A 17,152-nucleotide genomic window follows, 5' to 3' on the forward strand; every position below is an offset into this window, starting at 1 on the left:
GTGTTTCTCTGAGGAACACAGTGGTTATATTATAGCTTTCATCAAACACCTCTCACTTCTCCCCAAAAAGCAGCATTCTCTTTGACAGAACAGACGCACATCCTAGTTCTAAATCCATTTAAGAGCACGAGGGGAGCCGTTTGTAGGTTAGGAGGACACAGTTAGAGAACCGCAGAGCTTTAAGTAGTCCCTTCTTTTCTCTGTTTGGCTCAGACCCTGACGACTGGGGTTGTAGCTGTGAGGGGCGCGGTGGACCCGGTGTCGTAGTCAAAGTCAATCATGGTGTGGTTGGAAGTGCCGATGCTGCTAAGGGAAGTGCCGGTGCCCATCTGTCTGTCCCGCAGACTTTGCAGGTAGCTCTGAGAAAAACAACACCGGGAGAGATGAGCCAGGTACACACAAAAAGGGACATCAGCAAGAATTTCATGGCATTAGTTAGGCCTGTGATGATAACTGCTTTAATTGGAGGCTATATTGTGCCAAGAATAAATGTAGTTAACAATATTATTGTTTTTCGTTAGTGTCATGACAGACCTAGGCTTACTGGTGAGCTAAAACTGATGCCATACAAACAAACTAATGAGTATCTACAGCACACGCCATGTTGGGTGACACTGACCGGTGCCAGTAGATCCCCAGCGTAACGTTTCACTGGGGTGGGTTTACGGCGGTACGTGCCTTCCTGCCCACCTGCCTGCTGTCGCTTCTTGGCGTCCTTCTCTCGAATCCGCATCAGCTGGACTCTCTTCTGTCTCCGACTGATAACCACTACAAGAAGAAGTGAAAAATCAAAGGCATTTTTGTAACATCACATCATGGTTTAAATTAGGGCTGCTCAATTAACTGTATTTTAATCACGATTACGATTATGGCTTGCAACGATTACGAAAACAACGTAATCGAAATAAAACGATAATTTTTTTAAAATAATTTTTTCAGTTGAATTATACTTAAAGTTCAGGGTAATCAACTGTTAAAAACATACTGTTCACATTTTTTTTCTCCAACAAATGGATGTTTTCAAAGTCAATGAATAATCGCATTTAATAATCGCCATAACAATTATTGACCCAAATAATCGAGATTATGATTTTTCCAATAATCGAGCAGCCCTAGTTTAAATAAAAACTGACAAAATACTAACTTAAAGCATCTGGGCCCATATTTATCAATTGGCAAGAAATTGGGATTTTTCTTAGAAAGTTGAAAAGGGGCAGAGCTAGGTCTCTCATTGGCTGTTCCTGCTCTGTGAATACTGTTACTGTTTCACCTAGTTGGAGTAAGTTGCCTGATATTTGTGAAGACACATTTATTCCTCTGTTTTTAAGTGCAATTCTTGAAAGTTGACATTTAGAACTCAAAGGCACATGATATTTCCTCCTTACCGTCAGTGTGCGAGAAGCTGTCATCTGTCAATTTCCACTGGACCAGTACTCCTATGAGGCTGAGGGCGGGCCAGATGCCCAGAATGACCCAGCTGTACCAGCACAGAGGTGGCCCGGTTGTAAGGCGCAAGCATTCGTACACATGATTAGCCAACACCAGCATTTCCACGAAGTAATCAGCACACACTGTCATGATGGCTGCCCCGAACACCGCCGTGGAGATCATGGTGAAGAGCTTCTGCCACTGCAGTGTCAGCACAGCAAACAGCATGCCCGCCCCCAGAAGGGAACCCAGTGGGACCCAGACTGTGGTTGGAGTGTAGAACTGGTGAGTGACCAGTAGGGCGGCGAGAGCCAATAAGAGGCCCAGAAGCAGGCCGGTCATGAAGAGGCCGACGCTTCGCACCAGCATAGTGACCAGGCCGCACAGCAGGCCGATGCCGAGGCCAATCCCGGCGCTGGCCTCCACGCTCAGCTGCGTGTCCAGCACGTGCTCCTTGTGGCACAGCAAGAAGATGACGACGGAGCCGAACATCAGACCAGACAGGAACATGACTGCCTTGAAACAGCGGTAACCTAGAGGAGGAGAAACCGGAAATAGTTACAATGAGGAATAAGGAGATGTAAAATCAGAGGATAAACATTTATCCTTTAATATAAATGTGAAAGGTTCAAGCTCAACAAAGCAACTCTGGACACATAGTGAGAATGTTTTTGTGTGAAACCACTAAGATCAAGCAAAAGCACACGTTTATTGATATTTTAACGGTCCCCTATTATACCGTTTTCATCAATATATTACAGGTCTCAGATATATACAAACATGTCTCTGAAATGTTTGGCTCCAAATACTAAACAGATCATTCATTGCAGCATCAGTTGCAGCAGGGTTACCTTGGTTGGTGATTGGCTGATGGTTACACAAGCTAAAACAACGTTATGACTTCATAAAGTGGCCAAAATCTGATCAGCTCATTTTCAGACATGTTTTTATATAAATGGATCAGGACAAAAAGAGAGAGAATATTCTTTCTTGAAGCTTTCAGAATGTCTTTACACAGAGGGGACACAATTTGCACAATAGGTGACTTTTAATGCAGTACTATGAAGCTACACGTGGCATTTTGATGGTAGGTGATTTCATCCCAAAAACATTTAGTTGACCCTCCCTGATGCCATAGTCTATGGGGATCCTCACCAAAGAAGCAGTAGATGATGCCGAACAGGCAACACATGGAGCATATGACGGCAGGGATGACATCATACTTCCTCTCTATCTCCAAACTGCAGGCGTCGACCTCGACCGAGCCTGTCCCGGCCCCCTCGGTGCTCAGCCCGCTGAGGTCTGCCATTATGGGTGATTGCGGGAGGCTGGAGTTCGGGACAAGGGTGAAACTTCTGGTGACGTTATCTCAAGTCCATCTGAGCAGGTCTGGGGAATTTAAACGAAGAGGACATGTTTATGAAATACCGGAAAATGAAGAAATGGTGTGGTATTCTGATCAACACAGAAAACTGAAGTTCTCCAGGGTAAATGTGAAGTGTGAAACCTCCAGGTCAACTGTGACTTCTGCCTAGCTGCTCTGTATGCGCAGCTGTCATACACTCAACACAAAGCTATGCAACCTGGGCACACACAAGCAGCTCATTCACTCGCTTTAATCAATGAGACAGGCACCCTGTTGATCTCTGTCCTGTCTTAAGGGTCATAAACTCTGACAGCCATCAATGGTCGGTCTTCTGAGAAAAGTAATTGTTTGAATATACTTTTTTCTTCACAATTAATCCATTTTTGTTTTGTTCTTTCCAACTAAACCCCCTTGACCATCTTCATTGTTAAAGATATACACACCTACAGGTAATTGATCATTTATTATGATAACAGCCACATGTTTCTATGTAACTGTAAAAGTCATATATCTCTAAAATGTTGACTTTTGCAGCACTGTGAAAATGTTTATCAGGCATAAGAAGTAGGAATATTTGTTCAAAAGTGAACACAAGTCTTTCGGTTCATCCAACAAGAAAAAGAGATTCCCACATTTGAGATGCACAGTTTTCACTACAGTAACAAGCTGATATACTAAAGTACAGTGTAAAATATGGCCCGCCTTTTTTCAATCACATTTACGTAACACAATGCCTCAAACATTTGTAGTAGTTCTTTTTAATTTCACCTAAATTGGTACTATAGAAAAGCTACATTTGATATTCAGTCTGCAGCGAGCCAGAGGCTGCAGTGGGGCTGAGGGTCTGTGGGTGGACGGCTCGCTCCGAGGCCTCATGTATGATCTCACCACAGCTGAGATCCGATTACAGCTCACTCACGTTTTCTGCTTGGGACAAACAGTCAGGAACAGTCCCTCCTGCCTTTATTCTTTGTCTTCTCTGTCTATCCACTACCTCTCCTTCAAATGGAACATTCCACACCTTAAATATGTGTCCTCTTTTACAGTAAAATGTGCCTCATTTGTTACAACTTCTACTTAGACACAGGGCTCTGTAATGTGTATGTCCTGCCTATGAATTACTTGACATGGAAAAAAAGAGAGCCCATTGGAACGTTTTCTTTCCTTCTTTAGTCTCTCGCAGATTTTCATGTCCCTGTCTCCCTCTTTCTGCTTCCCATCAGTGACAACGTCAATGTCGGATTCTTTACTGAAAGACAAGACACACATTTAGGATGTGGTCATTTAGAGTCCGGACAATATGGGTTAGTGGAGGTTATATTATAGTGTATTTCCACTTTGAGGATATACGTTAATAGCTAAGATAATTTACTAAAGCAAGTCAAAAAGTAATATTGATAGAATGAGACAAAGGCAAAATAAAATATTTTCAAACAAAAAGGAGCTCTGTGGATCAACTCTAGCCAACTTAAAATGAGGAACCAAACTTTGTTGCAGGAAATAATAAAACTACACACGGGGCTCAGGGCGGGACGGCGGCTTGGTGGTCAGCAGTGTCACAAGAAGAGTTTAAATATAATCTCTATATTTGTGTCTGAGGACACTTGAGTTTAAGTCTAAATGTTTTGTGATGGATTGGCTTTCCTTGCCCAATAAGCATGACTCCAGCCCCATGAACCCCGGATAAGAGGTTAGAAAACGGATTGACAGACACAGGAAGCTCATTGTTGAGGGCTTTGGTCTCTTCACTGTGATCTTCTTCTCCATGTTGTGGAAGTGTTCAAATGTGAATGTGTACTTCCACAAAGGTATCTATACGTTTACTTCTTACAGATTGCTATTGGTTGTCCCTGGAGCACTTTGCCCCAGCTGGCCTTTGTCCAATAGGACACGAATGCAGCGAAAGGTAAAACAAAAAGTACAGGTAATCTATTGTTCTCTAGATTTATACACAAACACACGTGATTTGATGTCTCTATCTTACAAAATACAAACATATAGTAACATATCACTCAGTAGCCCTTTTTTCTTTTCACAATAATTTCGGTTATTGGACACTAACAAGATTTTCTCTTGACTTTTTCTTTTGCTTCAAGAGAGCCTGACTTTGAATGAGCGCTTTGTGGTCCGCTTATTGATTCCAGTTAAACCATTATATGGTCAAATGTCAGAGTCTAATAGAAATCAATGAAGCCCAATGTCTTCCTCTCTAACACACATCATATCTGGATACTGTTTGATCTTCTATTGCAATTGGTCAGACTACTTTTTCGTTTACCAGGCGCTATGTGTGAACTAGTTTATATTTCATCACCATTTTAAAAGTAATTAACTTAACACCACAAGTTCACACATTTCCCCATGAGTCCGCCTCACGTTACCTCTCTGTCACAATGGTGTCCTATGTCTAGCAGGCTTGGAAGGCCTTGCTGCTGACGGAGAATGGAGCCATTATGGGGCAAAACAAAGACTCTGAGGCCCATGCTGTGACCTCTAGTGGCACTCAGAGGAAACCATGCGGACGAAAAAAGGAGACCGCATAAAGATGGCTGAGAGCACCGAGGGGAGATCCCGAGTGTTTGCTGTAAGATGTGTGCCAAGTATTTGCCTTCAGAGCGCTGGTGACTGATGGAGGGAGGGTGTCCTAACTAGAAACAGAACTATCTATCTTAATGACGTAGCGCTCTGGAGGCCCTTCCGATTCTTCTTCTTAGCTGAATTTTCTGCGAGCTGAAGTCGCCTGGCAACTAATTCAATACAACTCAATAAGACTGGGAGTCTTCGCTAGCAGCTCTGTGAGGCTGCAGTGTACTTACTTAGTTGTAGCTTGATGCCAACATCAGCTTGCTAAAATGCTCACAGTGAGAATGCTGATGTTTTGGAATAATTATTTAAGTTTTGTATGCTAAAAATGTCAGTAGAGCTAGGAAATTAATTTGTTTTCAGCTTTAAAACAAAGAACTGGACAACATTCAAAACTAAATCTCCACCTCGAGCGATAGAATTACTAACAAAGAACTGCTAACAGAGCACTTATATACTAATAAAGGACTGGCTTATCTATAGCCAGTTGAGTAGCACTTGAAATACTTGGCTCTTTGAAACCTGATGTTCTTATATGATTCTGTTTTCTTCAAGGTTGTGTCTTCCTGGTCGAATGTACTTATTGTAAGTCGCTTTGGATAAAAGCGTCAGCTAAATGTAATGTAATGTAAATCTCATAATAGTGCTAGATGGAGAGTCAGAGGATCACATTTGTCTTTAAAGGACCTTACATACAATAGATCTAATAGCAATCCATCAAAAGGTTTTTTATTAATATATTTCCCTCAAAAACATTTTGTCATCTTCATTATGACGCCAAAGGATCACTAAGGTCAGAGAGATATTTCCACCAGGGACGATCCGTCGAATAGTTGGTGGACCCACTGACCGGCTGATTAAGGGCTAAAGAGTTTACAGAGTATTTCATTTCCAGCTAGGACAAGCTTGATCAGTCGAGGTTTGAAATGTACCAAACCCCTTTTCTTGGAGTCCAATGGTAAGAAAATAGAAAAACAAAACACACAATTGCCTCTAGAAGTATCACTTACGTTTACTTAAGCGGCAGCAGGAGGAACTGTGAATTGACAAACAATAAGCATTAGCTGAAAATGAGCTATTGTAATATTATGTTACCCTTCAAACAAAAACTTGCCCAGGAGTATACTCCCCCTGAACAAACACTGCGGGGGGCTGAGCAGACTGAGTGCTCAGCTGCTGAGGAACAGGCTGGGATGACTAAAAGAGTTCCCCACATAGCAAATTTGGGTGTGTTTGAAGAAGAGTTGGGTGGGCGTGTGTGTTCAGATCCAAGGATTCTGCAAGGGCTCCTCCAACTTGACGGCTATGGCCAGCTGAGAAACTGAAATCCTGCCGTATTATGACCTGGCTGTCTGACAACTTCACTCGGAAGACTCTACCAAGAATGTGAGACGTGCCGGGGTCTGCGCTCTGCAGTTGTAGCAATACATTTCACCACCTTCAGCTGAACACTCTAACCAGCTGAAGGAACCATGGGAATAAAGGTTATGGTCACAGTGGGGGTCATTCAAACGGCTATAACCCCCATACTATAAAGATGGATACATTGATGCTCATCGTCACAATAACATCCGCTTTAATTCTCATATTGAGCAAGACATCATATGGGCCACAATTGAGCTTCCTGTCTCTCCATAGCAGGAAGCTCAGGACCAGAGGAGGAAGTGGAACATCAGCTTTCAGCAGGAACTGACCCTTGTGTTGTGACAGAGAGCAGACAGGAACAAAAAGATGAACCATCAACACTGAAACATCGCTTCATCTGAACAACACCACTGCCTAGATTCAAATGAGTCTGGGAAACACGATGCATCTACCGACAGTATGCTCTTCACTGCCATGAAAGCTAGCATTGTCAACACAAACAGCAAATTGGTTCCTATAGGAAACAGCAGGAAAGGCCACCTTGCAATTTTATGAAAACAAGCTTTTAATCTGTCTGGCTAACACGCTAATCTTTATAACACTTGCCATTGTGTCTCTGATTACGCAATGGAAAATATTGCAGTATGGAGTTGGTGTGATGTAACAACTTGCGTAATGAACAAAGCACCACATGATAGTAAATGTACTCTATTTGCCAGGCTTTAAATGCTTTCAGGCTTTGTAAATGTTATTGACATCCTCCATAGATATATGTTAAAATTCATAATGATCATAAAAGTGCATAAATGTACAAATCAAAAAATAAAACGTAGGCACAACTGCAAGTAAATAAATAATGATATTAAACTAGATCATGGCGATGGATATTTGGGACTTCAATTTCAGCCCGAGCTTCAAAACCTGAGATATAGCAATGACATTATGTTTTCAGAGCTCTGTTGTGCTATGCTATGCACACACTGCAAAGTTAACTGTGTCACGGTGTGTTGACAACTGCATTAATAGCCCTGTAACATGTAACCTGGGTTGTTCCCTTGTATGTTTATTTAAAAAGGAGACGTCCCTGGGTGGGCTTGAACCACCAACCTTTCGGTTAACAGCCGAACGCGCTAACCAATTGCGCCACAGAGACATGCTATGCTGCCTAAAGGGGTGTGGAATTGATCTCTGTCCCCACTCGCTTTCATTTGCTCTTTGCTTCAAGAAGTTTGTTTTCCTAGAATACAGTAGAAGTTGACTCAAATTAAACCTGTGGAAGCTAAATGTGCTTTAGTTCATGTCTTCAATTGTTGTCGAAAGAAGGACATACAGCAACTGATAATGTGTAACAGTTATACTTTTGTTACTGGTTTCCTGGAACCTCGCCCCTGAACACGTCAACTGTTGTGTTACCTTAAGGCAGTGGTTCTCAAACTTTTTCTGTCATTCCCCACTTTGAACAGGAGGGCCTTTTCAAGCCCCACCTGTTCCTCATCGCTCCAATAAAATGGTAGGCCAAGCTTAAAATTGTCAAATGTATCGTTCTATAACAGGAGTCTCCAACCTTTTTTAGGATGAGAGCTACTTTAAAAAAATAAAACAAGTCGTGAGCTACTTTTACTCCTCTTTTTTAGTTTTTTGCAGTGTATATATTTAGCACATTTTAACATTATTATATGCTACCTTTAACCTTAAAAAAAAGATATTTTTTTAAATGTCAAAGTGAAATGCATCAATCTGGTGCACTTTGAGCCCAAAATGAATTTATAGATACAGCTCTCAACACTCAGATGAAAGAGAGCTGTATACTTTTCAATAATACAAACATCTTTAGAATATGATCACTACCAATAACAAATCATTTAAACTTGTTTATTCTTATCTTATGTTACCTAGTTAGCATTCTTTCTTTTTATTTATGCATATTTTACTAATCACTCCCCTTTTAAACATTTTTTTTTTTTACCGTCCTATAGTTCACATTGGAATGATTTCTTAATTTATTTTTTACATCTATATTAGGTGTGCTCTCTCTATCTCTCTTTACTCTGTCTAGCTCGCTCACAGAGGCTGTGTGCTCCTCCGTGGCGATGACGGCTTGCGTTACAAAATAATAATAAACATAGGCCTATTTGTAAAGTGGGGGGACACAAATGGGTTTTCGAAAAGTGTCACTGTTAAACTCCTTATGAAGTGGGGAGGTGCCGCTCCTCATTGCTTTTCTTCCCGACTGCAACGCTGTGTGTGTGTGTGTGTGTGTGTGTGTGTGTGTGTGTGTGTGTGTGTGTGTGTGTGTGTGTGTGTGTGTGTGTGTGTGTGTGTGAGAGATTTTTAAATATGTCTGTAAATGATTTTGTTTTCAGTTGTGTGTGTGTGTGAGCAGGCTCGGATTGGCCATCGGGAGATTCGGGACTTTTCCCGGTGGGCCGCTGCCGTTGGTGGGCCGCTGGCTCTGGCATAGGTGGGATGTGGACTTTCACAGCGCCGCTGCGCCGGTACCGCATCCTCCACCCCAAACACCCGGCGGCTCCGGCGCTGTGAAAGTCCATCGCCGTTGCGAGTCTCCGGCTGTAACAGTCCACTACCGCCCGCGAGGACCCAGGTTCGATTCTGGCCTGAGGTCCAAAAAATGTATTTAAAAATTAAAAAGATAAATAAATTAAAAAAATATCCCGTTCATCGCGTCCGTTTGTGACCCACCTATCACATCCCCGCTCCACACTTTGAGAAACGCTGCCTTTAGGCACGGACACACTAGGCCCAAAACCAAGAGACGCGAGGCGACGCAACAGTCGGGGTCCGTCTGTGTCAGTTCTTTGTCAGATTGGTGTGTCCGGGCGGCACGGACACACCAGGCCGATTATCGGCGTCGGTGGGCGTCAGGCCGACGATAAGCGTCGACACGCCCTACTCAGATTGGTGTGTCCCGCACCGTCAGGACTTTTCAGCCGTGCCGACGCCTTTTCGGCCAAAGAAATCACTCTGATTGGCTGTTCAGCTTAGCGAATCAGTGCATGAGAAGCGAAACGGAAGTGAGGGACCCAAACAAACTATTAAGAAGTTAAATCTGAGATTTCATTTAACTCCAGCTCTCGACACAGGTTCGGGAAAGCCCCATGAGCTTCTCGCTGTAGAGTGAAAATGGAACGCACACACTATTTGTTGTTTGTTTATATCACGCAGTCTGTTCTTCTTCTCTCGGTGTATCAAGCAGTCTCTCTTCCGGTTGTTGCCTCTTTTGAATGACGAATACACACTACCGCCGCCTGCTGGTAAGGAGAGTTATTGCCACTCATGGTAGGGCTGTGCAATTAATCGTATTTTAATCGCGATTACAATTATGGCTTGCGACGATTATGAAAACAGCATAATTGACAAAATACGATTATTTTGCTGGGTGCGCTTTCGCCCTCCCTAAAAGCCCACTCGGCCACGTGGGAGTGACATGTGTTGTGAGTGTACTTGCAAGTACTTTGTCATTACATTTCACATCGCTAAAGATATGTGCCCAGTTAGCACTGTTAGCAACCAGGGCTTCAAGCAACTTGTCAACACGTTGGACACACGTTACGCGATGCCGCCTCGGTATTATTTCAGCAGGTCTGCGCTGCCTGCACTATATGACAAATGCCGTGGGGAAGTTGAGAGAGATGTGGCTTCAGCTGACTACTTTGCGACCACAACGGACCTATGGTCTAGCCCAGGGGTGCCCAACCAGTCGATCGCGAGATGTGTCTAAAAATAGAACAACAATATTCTGTTTTATCGTTAATGTCCTGTAACATAATCTTCCTGTGCCAGAATAATGCACTTGAACACATCAAAGCTTTGTGATTGGCCGGCGTCACCCCATGTGTCGGGGCGTGGCTGAGGGTCTTCAGTACAGGTGGCTCGTCACCTGCCTGCGCTCATCTCTGAAACCAGACCATGTAAACAGGCTGGTGTTTCTTGCAAAAAATCTTTAAGAGATGACATGAGCAGCCCTACCAGCATTTGCCATGGTGGCCTAAACATTTTTATTTGGTCTTAAATTGTAGTTCAACATTTATTTCCTGTTACTTCTGGACCATGACGGTTGGCCAGCCTTCAACGTTTAACTGAGTGGAATATGTTGAATATGTTTTACCAACATGTTGGCTATATGTTAAGGAGTTTTCAGTAGGTTGTGACAGTGCACTGCATCATATTTGATTTAATTTATTTTGGTCTAATTTATTTGTATTTATCATATTAATAATGTATGTTTAGTATGGTTTTGTAAGTGCGCTCCAACATATTTGTTGTTCTTGTTTATTGGTAAAATATTATTTGTTTTAAAGTTCAATAAATGGTCAATGAATAATCATCAAAATAATCGTGATATCAATTATTGACCCAAATAATCGTGATTATGATTTTTGCCATAATCGCACAGCCCTAACTCATGGTGTTCCAGTGCGACACATGGCCAAAACGCAGAGACGCAACAGTCGGGGTCCGTCTGTGTCAGGTATTTGTTGTCAGATTGGTGTGTCCAGGTCTTGTTTATTCAAACAGAAAACGTCCCTGGGTGGGCTTGAACCACCAACCTTTCGGTTAACAGCCGAACGCGCTAACCAATTGCGCCACAGAGACATGCCTCCCTTCAAGAAAGGGGCGTGCACTTTACCTCAGCCTCCACCCTCATTCATTTGCCATTTGCTTCAAGAGGTCTGTTCTCCTTCCTGCAATACAGAAGAGTATAAGTTGCCTAAAATCAAACCTGTGGAAGCTGAATGTGTGCTAGTCTTAAAGCTTTAGTTTTTAAATAATATCGATATAAGGATATACATGATGATGCGTAACAGTTAAGTTCTTACTTATGATGCTGGTTTCTCAGAAGCTTACAATCTTAACATAATACCTCGCTGTCGCTAAGGTGCCATTAAAGGGCCAAATGTAATCAGGCATAACATCAGAGAGGCTCTGTGCATCTGTGATAAATGTATCATATATTCATCTTCATCTGTATTCAGGTCTGTTCTCTACAGAAGCAGCCTTTCCGGTATGTCACATGGTCTTTCCCTACTCATCAGTTGCTAGATCAAAAGACATTTACCAGTACATGGACTTAAAACTACATGACAAGATGTGATACAAACATATGCAGGATGAAACACACCTTTATTGAACTAAAATAAAGGGGTTTTCTTTTCAAAATTGTGAACATTATTCAAAACGATTTGCCTCCAAGTGCCGACTCAATCCACCCTGCTACATTTCTATTGCACACAGCACAGAAAGTGTTTCAACGTCTTCATTACTTCTTTAGAGTTATGCACATTTACATCATATTTAATGAGATACAATTGGCAGCTGACTAGTCACATCCTGGCAGATGTAATGTAGGACTCAAACTGTCTCCTATTTCCAAAAAATATCAAGTTCCTAATTCTGCCTGCCAAATATGCTGCTCTCTAGCCATGGACCCAAATAATAGTCACTTGGCAATATTTAATAAAGAAGTAGGCCTTTCTGACTTGTTTTTTCCTCATAATCTCTCAATCTCAGGCCTGATTAAAGTCTTAACAATGGAGGCCTTTCAACTTAAAAATGCAGAGAGCTACTTAAAGAGAGGCATGAGAAAGATCAGAAACACAATAAGGAGCCTTTTCAAGAGTCACATGTTGATGGTGCATGCGCGTATACTGTACATTAGAAATACACATGGTAATACAACATGTTAGGAGTTATATCCATCTACCAACAGAACACTTTATGCTGCAGTAAATTGAAGCAGTTATCCAGCAGCAGAAGGAACAGTGTGGAGCGTGTGCAGCTAGGTGGGGCAGCTCCATAACGCTCTATTAGGGTTTGTGGTGGAGAGCAGCATTTAGTAGGCGGCGCGGTGGAGTCCATATGTTAGTGAGGGCATGACAGTGAGGCACTGTGTATGAGATAATATATTCTGCTAATGAACGCTATTGGACTAGAGCAGAAGAAAGGAACAACGTCCACACAGTTACAAGAGTGTGCTGTGTGAAGTCAATCTGGGAAAATGTCATACGGCGATAATGATATTATTATATTAAAACTGGTTTAGCTCTCATCAAACTTGGGTTTTTTTATTTCTTTTTACAGGGTTAAAGAGTTTCTTAGGCAGACTGTCAAAGTAAAATCCGATAAAACTGATGAACTTATAATGTTGTAAATATGTTTGCTGTAGTGCCAGAGTAAGTAGCGCTCCACTTCAGACCTCCATGCAGTGCCTATATATGTCTGCAGCTCTATCATTTAGAGCAGCCATTTACCGTCTTTTTCAAATTCCAGTTAAAAATAATTGTACCTCCTACAGCGATCTCAAGAGCCTAAAATATCACGTGTGCCCTTTATTTTCCAAGCAAACGTACACCCCTCTCATGTCATAATAACTATAACCTATGTTTTAAGGGCTATAAGTAGCCCATGGATGTTTCAAAATGACTGGAATCAGTTGTTATGTGGTTTCCATGTGACAATGGGGTTTCTCTTGCACCCAGGATTCTCAGAATCCTTCCATCTCTGAGTCTCACGGGAAATAAGGTCGATGCTCAGCCATGTTAAATTTCTTTTAGTTACGCTTTAGTTTGTCATTTAATATGTAATGCAGGAAGACAAAGGGATCATCTGCATTTGCCGATGAAGGCAGATTATACAAAACAGCTCTCCCATAACTGCTCATATTCATTGTGACAAGCGTAGAGTACCTCCTCAGTACACAATGTCCATGTGTCGTCCATATGGACAGATGGAGGAGGCCTGAGCATGTGGCCTGACTAGGCATGGGATGGTAAGAATTTCATGTCCCCACTATCCAAAATGATTCTGGTATGCTTGTGTGCCATTTTAATAGTTGTAAGCATACCTTGATAAGAAACAAGTATGTATATTGCAAAGATAAGACAACTCGTTCTTAAATAAGGAAATAATTAATCCCTCTGCATAAATAATCAAAACCAAAGCAACATTGTGTGCGTCGGTTCTTTCTTACCAGATGATATATCGTCCCATCCCTAGGCCTGACAATGTTGGAGTGCTTACCAAACAATTCTGAAAACCCCTGACGTAAACCCACCTAAATGAAAGCAATTGTTTAAGTTACCATAGAAGGCAATGAAGTTCGTCTTTTTTAACTGCCACAACAACTGAAAAGAAATAAGAGATATTCCATTTTTTTAATTGAGGGCTATCAGACAGCTTGTGACAAACACATTTGTTTTATTATGTAGAGTAAAAAGTAAGAATTGTGTATTTCATTCAACTTATTAGTATAAATCATAGAGTTGGCCATTTCAGATAGGTTTGTTACTGCTGATAAAGCCAGCCAATAACTTAAGAAGAATAGACCTTTGCCTGGCCTTTTTGTCTTAAGGGGGGAAACATCGCTTGTGTTTGAAGAGGAAAGCCGATCCAAACAATGCAATTACCCAAACTAAAATTAAAGCCGGTCCTCATAAAATGGGGATTCCTACTTTTTTGTGTGGGTCAGCTGCTCTTGCTGTGTACACTCTCTGTCCCTAAAAACACTCTTTTAAAGTATTTTAAATAATAATCGTTAAACATAAGAGGAGTCACCATAGCATAGAACGAGACAAAAACGACACTCTTGGGTCCTTGCTAATTAAAAGGCACCACACATAACAACATGTGTAGTCTAACTTTCATTAACCCCTGTGCTCTATTCTTTCCTGCCTTCTCTCTTTCCCAGAGCAGGGAAGGGCTTCCTCTCTGCCTTTTCAAAGGTGTAAAACCATCTGGTGCAGGCTGACAGTGAAGTAGATGGGGTGGTGCACTTGGGGGGGGTAACTACAGACTGCACTCCCCAGTAAAGACAGGACATGTAGGCTGTCATCTCAAGACAAAAACCCAAAAGGCACTCCCAGCCTGGATCACACAGCAGAACCGCCAATGTGGGCTATAAAGAGACATATGTTTGCCTAAAAGATGAGGGATGCTTCCATATGCTTATTCTACACTATTCAACTTTGCCAAACAATGTTATAACACATGACTGGATTTAAAACTATTAAAAACTCAAATAAGAATTGAGTTATTATGTTATACTACAGGCCACTTGCCTCTTCCAATGGCAGAACTTTCATATCACTAACTTATTCCCAGCCAGTCCTGATCAAAGCCCAGCACTGGGGAATGTTGGGCTAAATGTTTGGTTCAGTGCACACCAATAAAGACATTATTATTCTGGATGATTATGTCCTTGTCCTCAAAGGCTGAAGGATAAATTGCATTATGTGCTTCAAGTGTAAAATGTAAAAGGGGAGCAGCCATGGAAGCAGGCAGGCTGGCTACGTGTTATTACAAATATGTCCAGCTGTAGAGTTTGGCACTCATCAGGCAGGACCTGAGGTGGAATCGCTCGACTACAATCAGTCATTATCGGTAAATGGAGTAACATACTCAAATGTCAACTGAAAAAGAAAAGCAGTCAGACAACCAAACCTGTAAATACAAAGAATGATCTAGTCATGTGGGGATCTGAAACACATTTTCTTTCTTCAGTAAATTATTTTAAAACTTACCGCTGAGCCTGGCTGTTCGGCAGTTGTAACTTCTCCTTGACAATCTGCTCTGTCAAACAGGAAAAACACCCCACCATTCACCGACACAAAGCAGGGTAACCCGGTTTTTTCCCAACGTCTCCCTAGGCTCTTTTTAACAAGTTTAAACTTCACACACTAGCATTAAACCGACAACAACGGCATCATTATTGTCCCAACCCTGCCTCAGGCACACGTTTTGAACGCAAACATGGCTGTGAGTGCAGATGTGAGGAGGACGGTTAGCTGGTTTCCATTCTCCCTCACTTCGTGTCTAACCGTTGGAGTTCCCGTCTGTGGCTCCACACACCAAACTACTCCCGAGTCCTCCTCCTCTCTGGAAAATCTTAACTAACCTCCCTCACACACCTCCCCTCTTCCATTTCTCGTCGCTGAAGTAAACGGCACTTAAAAAAACAAAGGAGGAAAAGTTTCCCTCCGAGGCAATCCCCCAATCCCCCTCTCTATCTCCATCCAGCAGCGTCGTCAGCAGCGGAGGGAGGGGTGAGGGGGCTCAGCAACAGATGAGCGAGGCCCTAGCTTTAATGAGCTAGCTGGCTATACCTGAGCTCCTGTAATAAACTCACCCTGATTTTACTTAGATTTTTTACGGTGTTTGTGTCGCATGTGACACAAAATAAATAAAATATTAGTCACATAATTAGTCCATTTACAGAAAACCCTTGTGTTTGTCAGATGTTGTCCAACTTCCCATGAGAACACATGTCAGCTAAAGTTATAATTAAGACCCACACCAGCTGAACTACAGCTGTTTTTTTAATTAGGTGATAGTCCAAAGTGCTAGCTTTAACAGTACCACGTTCTAATAAAGGCCCCTTTGAAGGATGTATAGGTGACCAGGTCATAATTGATATCTAAATCCTTTCTTTTAAATGTTAATGCTTTCTATTTTATATTTGAATCCTGAATTGTTGTTCCTGTTTTCCATGTTAATTACTTTGTAACTTAAAAGTTTTGTAGAAATCTAAATAGCCTACATTTATGAATAACTAATTAAAAAACTGTTTGTAGAGCATAAAAACCCCAAAACATTGCTAGGTTTTTTGTCGTTTGTCGTCTTCCACTAGCTTTCTCTTGATAGTTCAGTTATCAAGTAACACATAGAAACCATGACCTCTGACCTACTGGAGAAATAGGCCTACTGCAGATAGGTATACCAACAACTCATTGGATTCCAACACTAACTTATTTACACAATAGTCCTAACTGATGGATTATAACTGATCTACGATAGTAATTTATTAATTACTTATTACAAGTTAAACAAGTTTATATGCATATTTCTAACCAAGGTAATACAGTGGATGTCTTTTTATGGCATTTTGTGAAGGCAAATTATGATTTTCTATGACTTTCTGTAGCTTTAAAAGTAGAAGCCAGATCTTCAATTCGATTTACAATATGGCTTCCATTTACTGAAAGTTTGCATGATATAATTCCTTTGTAATACATTGGCTGCCAACATTTATGCAATACAGCCTCCAGGCTTTTATGTTTTGATAAAAACAATGAGTCATCCTTGCTATTCCCTTTGATAAATGTACAGCTTGTCAAAGCCTGGTTTAGGTTATCATATGGAGACATATTGAGACAGTCCTCCACGCAGAGGAAGCAAGATAACTTTAATCTCTTAGTTTTACGAATGTACACCCACCCACTGTCATGCTCACATGTTTGACTCACAGCAGTATCTGTGGACTGTCAGGTCTGCTTGTGGCTCTGTGGGGTGGGGGCAGAGCAGATGCTGTGACAGGAAGTTACTAACATGGTCCAGATGGGGGGACAGGAGACCTCCTCCAACACAGCTGCAACACACTGAAGACTACAGGCAGCG

The 17,152-nt window shown here is 41.8% G+C and overlaps 1 protein-coding gene and 2 non-coding genes across 5 annotated transcripts; all 3 read right to left on the bottom strand.

The window, feature by feature from the left end:
* Positions 1–116: 116 nt before the first annotated feature.
* Positions 117–15,770, bottom strand: LOC117446787 (transmembrane protein 198-like). 3 transcript variants are annotated; one of them, XM_034083207.2, is made up of 5 exons: positions 15,280–15,770; positions 2,584–2,817; positions 1,386–1,961; positions 620–768; positions 117–359 (listed from the first exon to the last, which is right to left on the bottom strand). In XM_034083207.2, exons 2-5 carry the CDS (start codon positions 2,735–2,737, stop codon positions 210–212), a joined length of 1,029 nt encoding a protein of 342 aa, XP_033939098.1. In that variant the 5' UTR covers positions 2,738–2,817; positions 15,280–15,770; the 3' UTR covers positions 117–209. The 3 variants fall into 3 exon arrangements, with proteins under 3 accessions (XP_033939098.1, XP_033939100.1, XP_033939099.1); XM_034083209.2 differs by having other exon boundaries at positions 217–359; positions 691–768; XM_034083208.2 differs by having other exon boundaries at positions 217–359; positions 679–768.
* On the bottom strand, positions 7,822–7,895 carry trnan-guu (transfer RNA asparagine (anticodon GUU)). Its single transcript has one exon. It is a non-coding gene; the product is annotated as a tRNA-Asn (tRNA).
* On the bottom strand, positions 11,283–11,356 carry trnan-guu (transfer RNA asparagine (anticodon GUU)). The gene has a single exon. It is a non-coding gene; the product is annotated as a tRNA-Asn (tRNA).
* Positions 15,771–17,152: the final 1,382 nt, after the last annotated feature.

The sequence above is a fragment of the Pseudochaenichthys georgianus genome, chromosome 5 (assembly GCF_902827115.2).
Source record: "Pseudochaenichthys georgianus chromosome 5, fPseGeo1.2, whole genome shotgun sequence".
NCBI lineage: Eukaryota > Metazoa > Chordata > Actinopteri > Perciformes > Channichthyidae > Pseudochaenichthys > Pseudochaenichthys georgianus.

Bases quoted from the DNA above. Each gene is read 5' to 3' on its own strand.
- LOC117446787 (XM_034083207.2), bottom strand. From the start codon at position 2,737: ATGGCAGACCTCAGCGGGCTGAGCACCGAGGGGGCCGGGACAGGCTCG. The intron at 1,962-2,583 runs GTGAGGATCCCC...CTCCTCCTCTAG, and splicing joins CATCATCTACTGCTTCTTTG to GTTACCGCTGTTTCAAGGCA. The intron at 769-1,385 runs GTAAGGAGGAAA...TTCTTCTTGTAG, and splicing joins CAGCTTCTCGCACACTGACG to TGGTTATCAGTCGGAGACAG.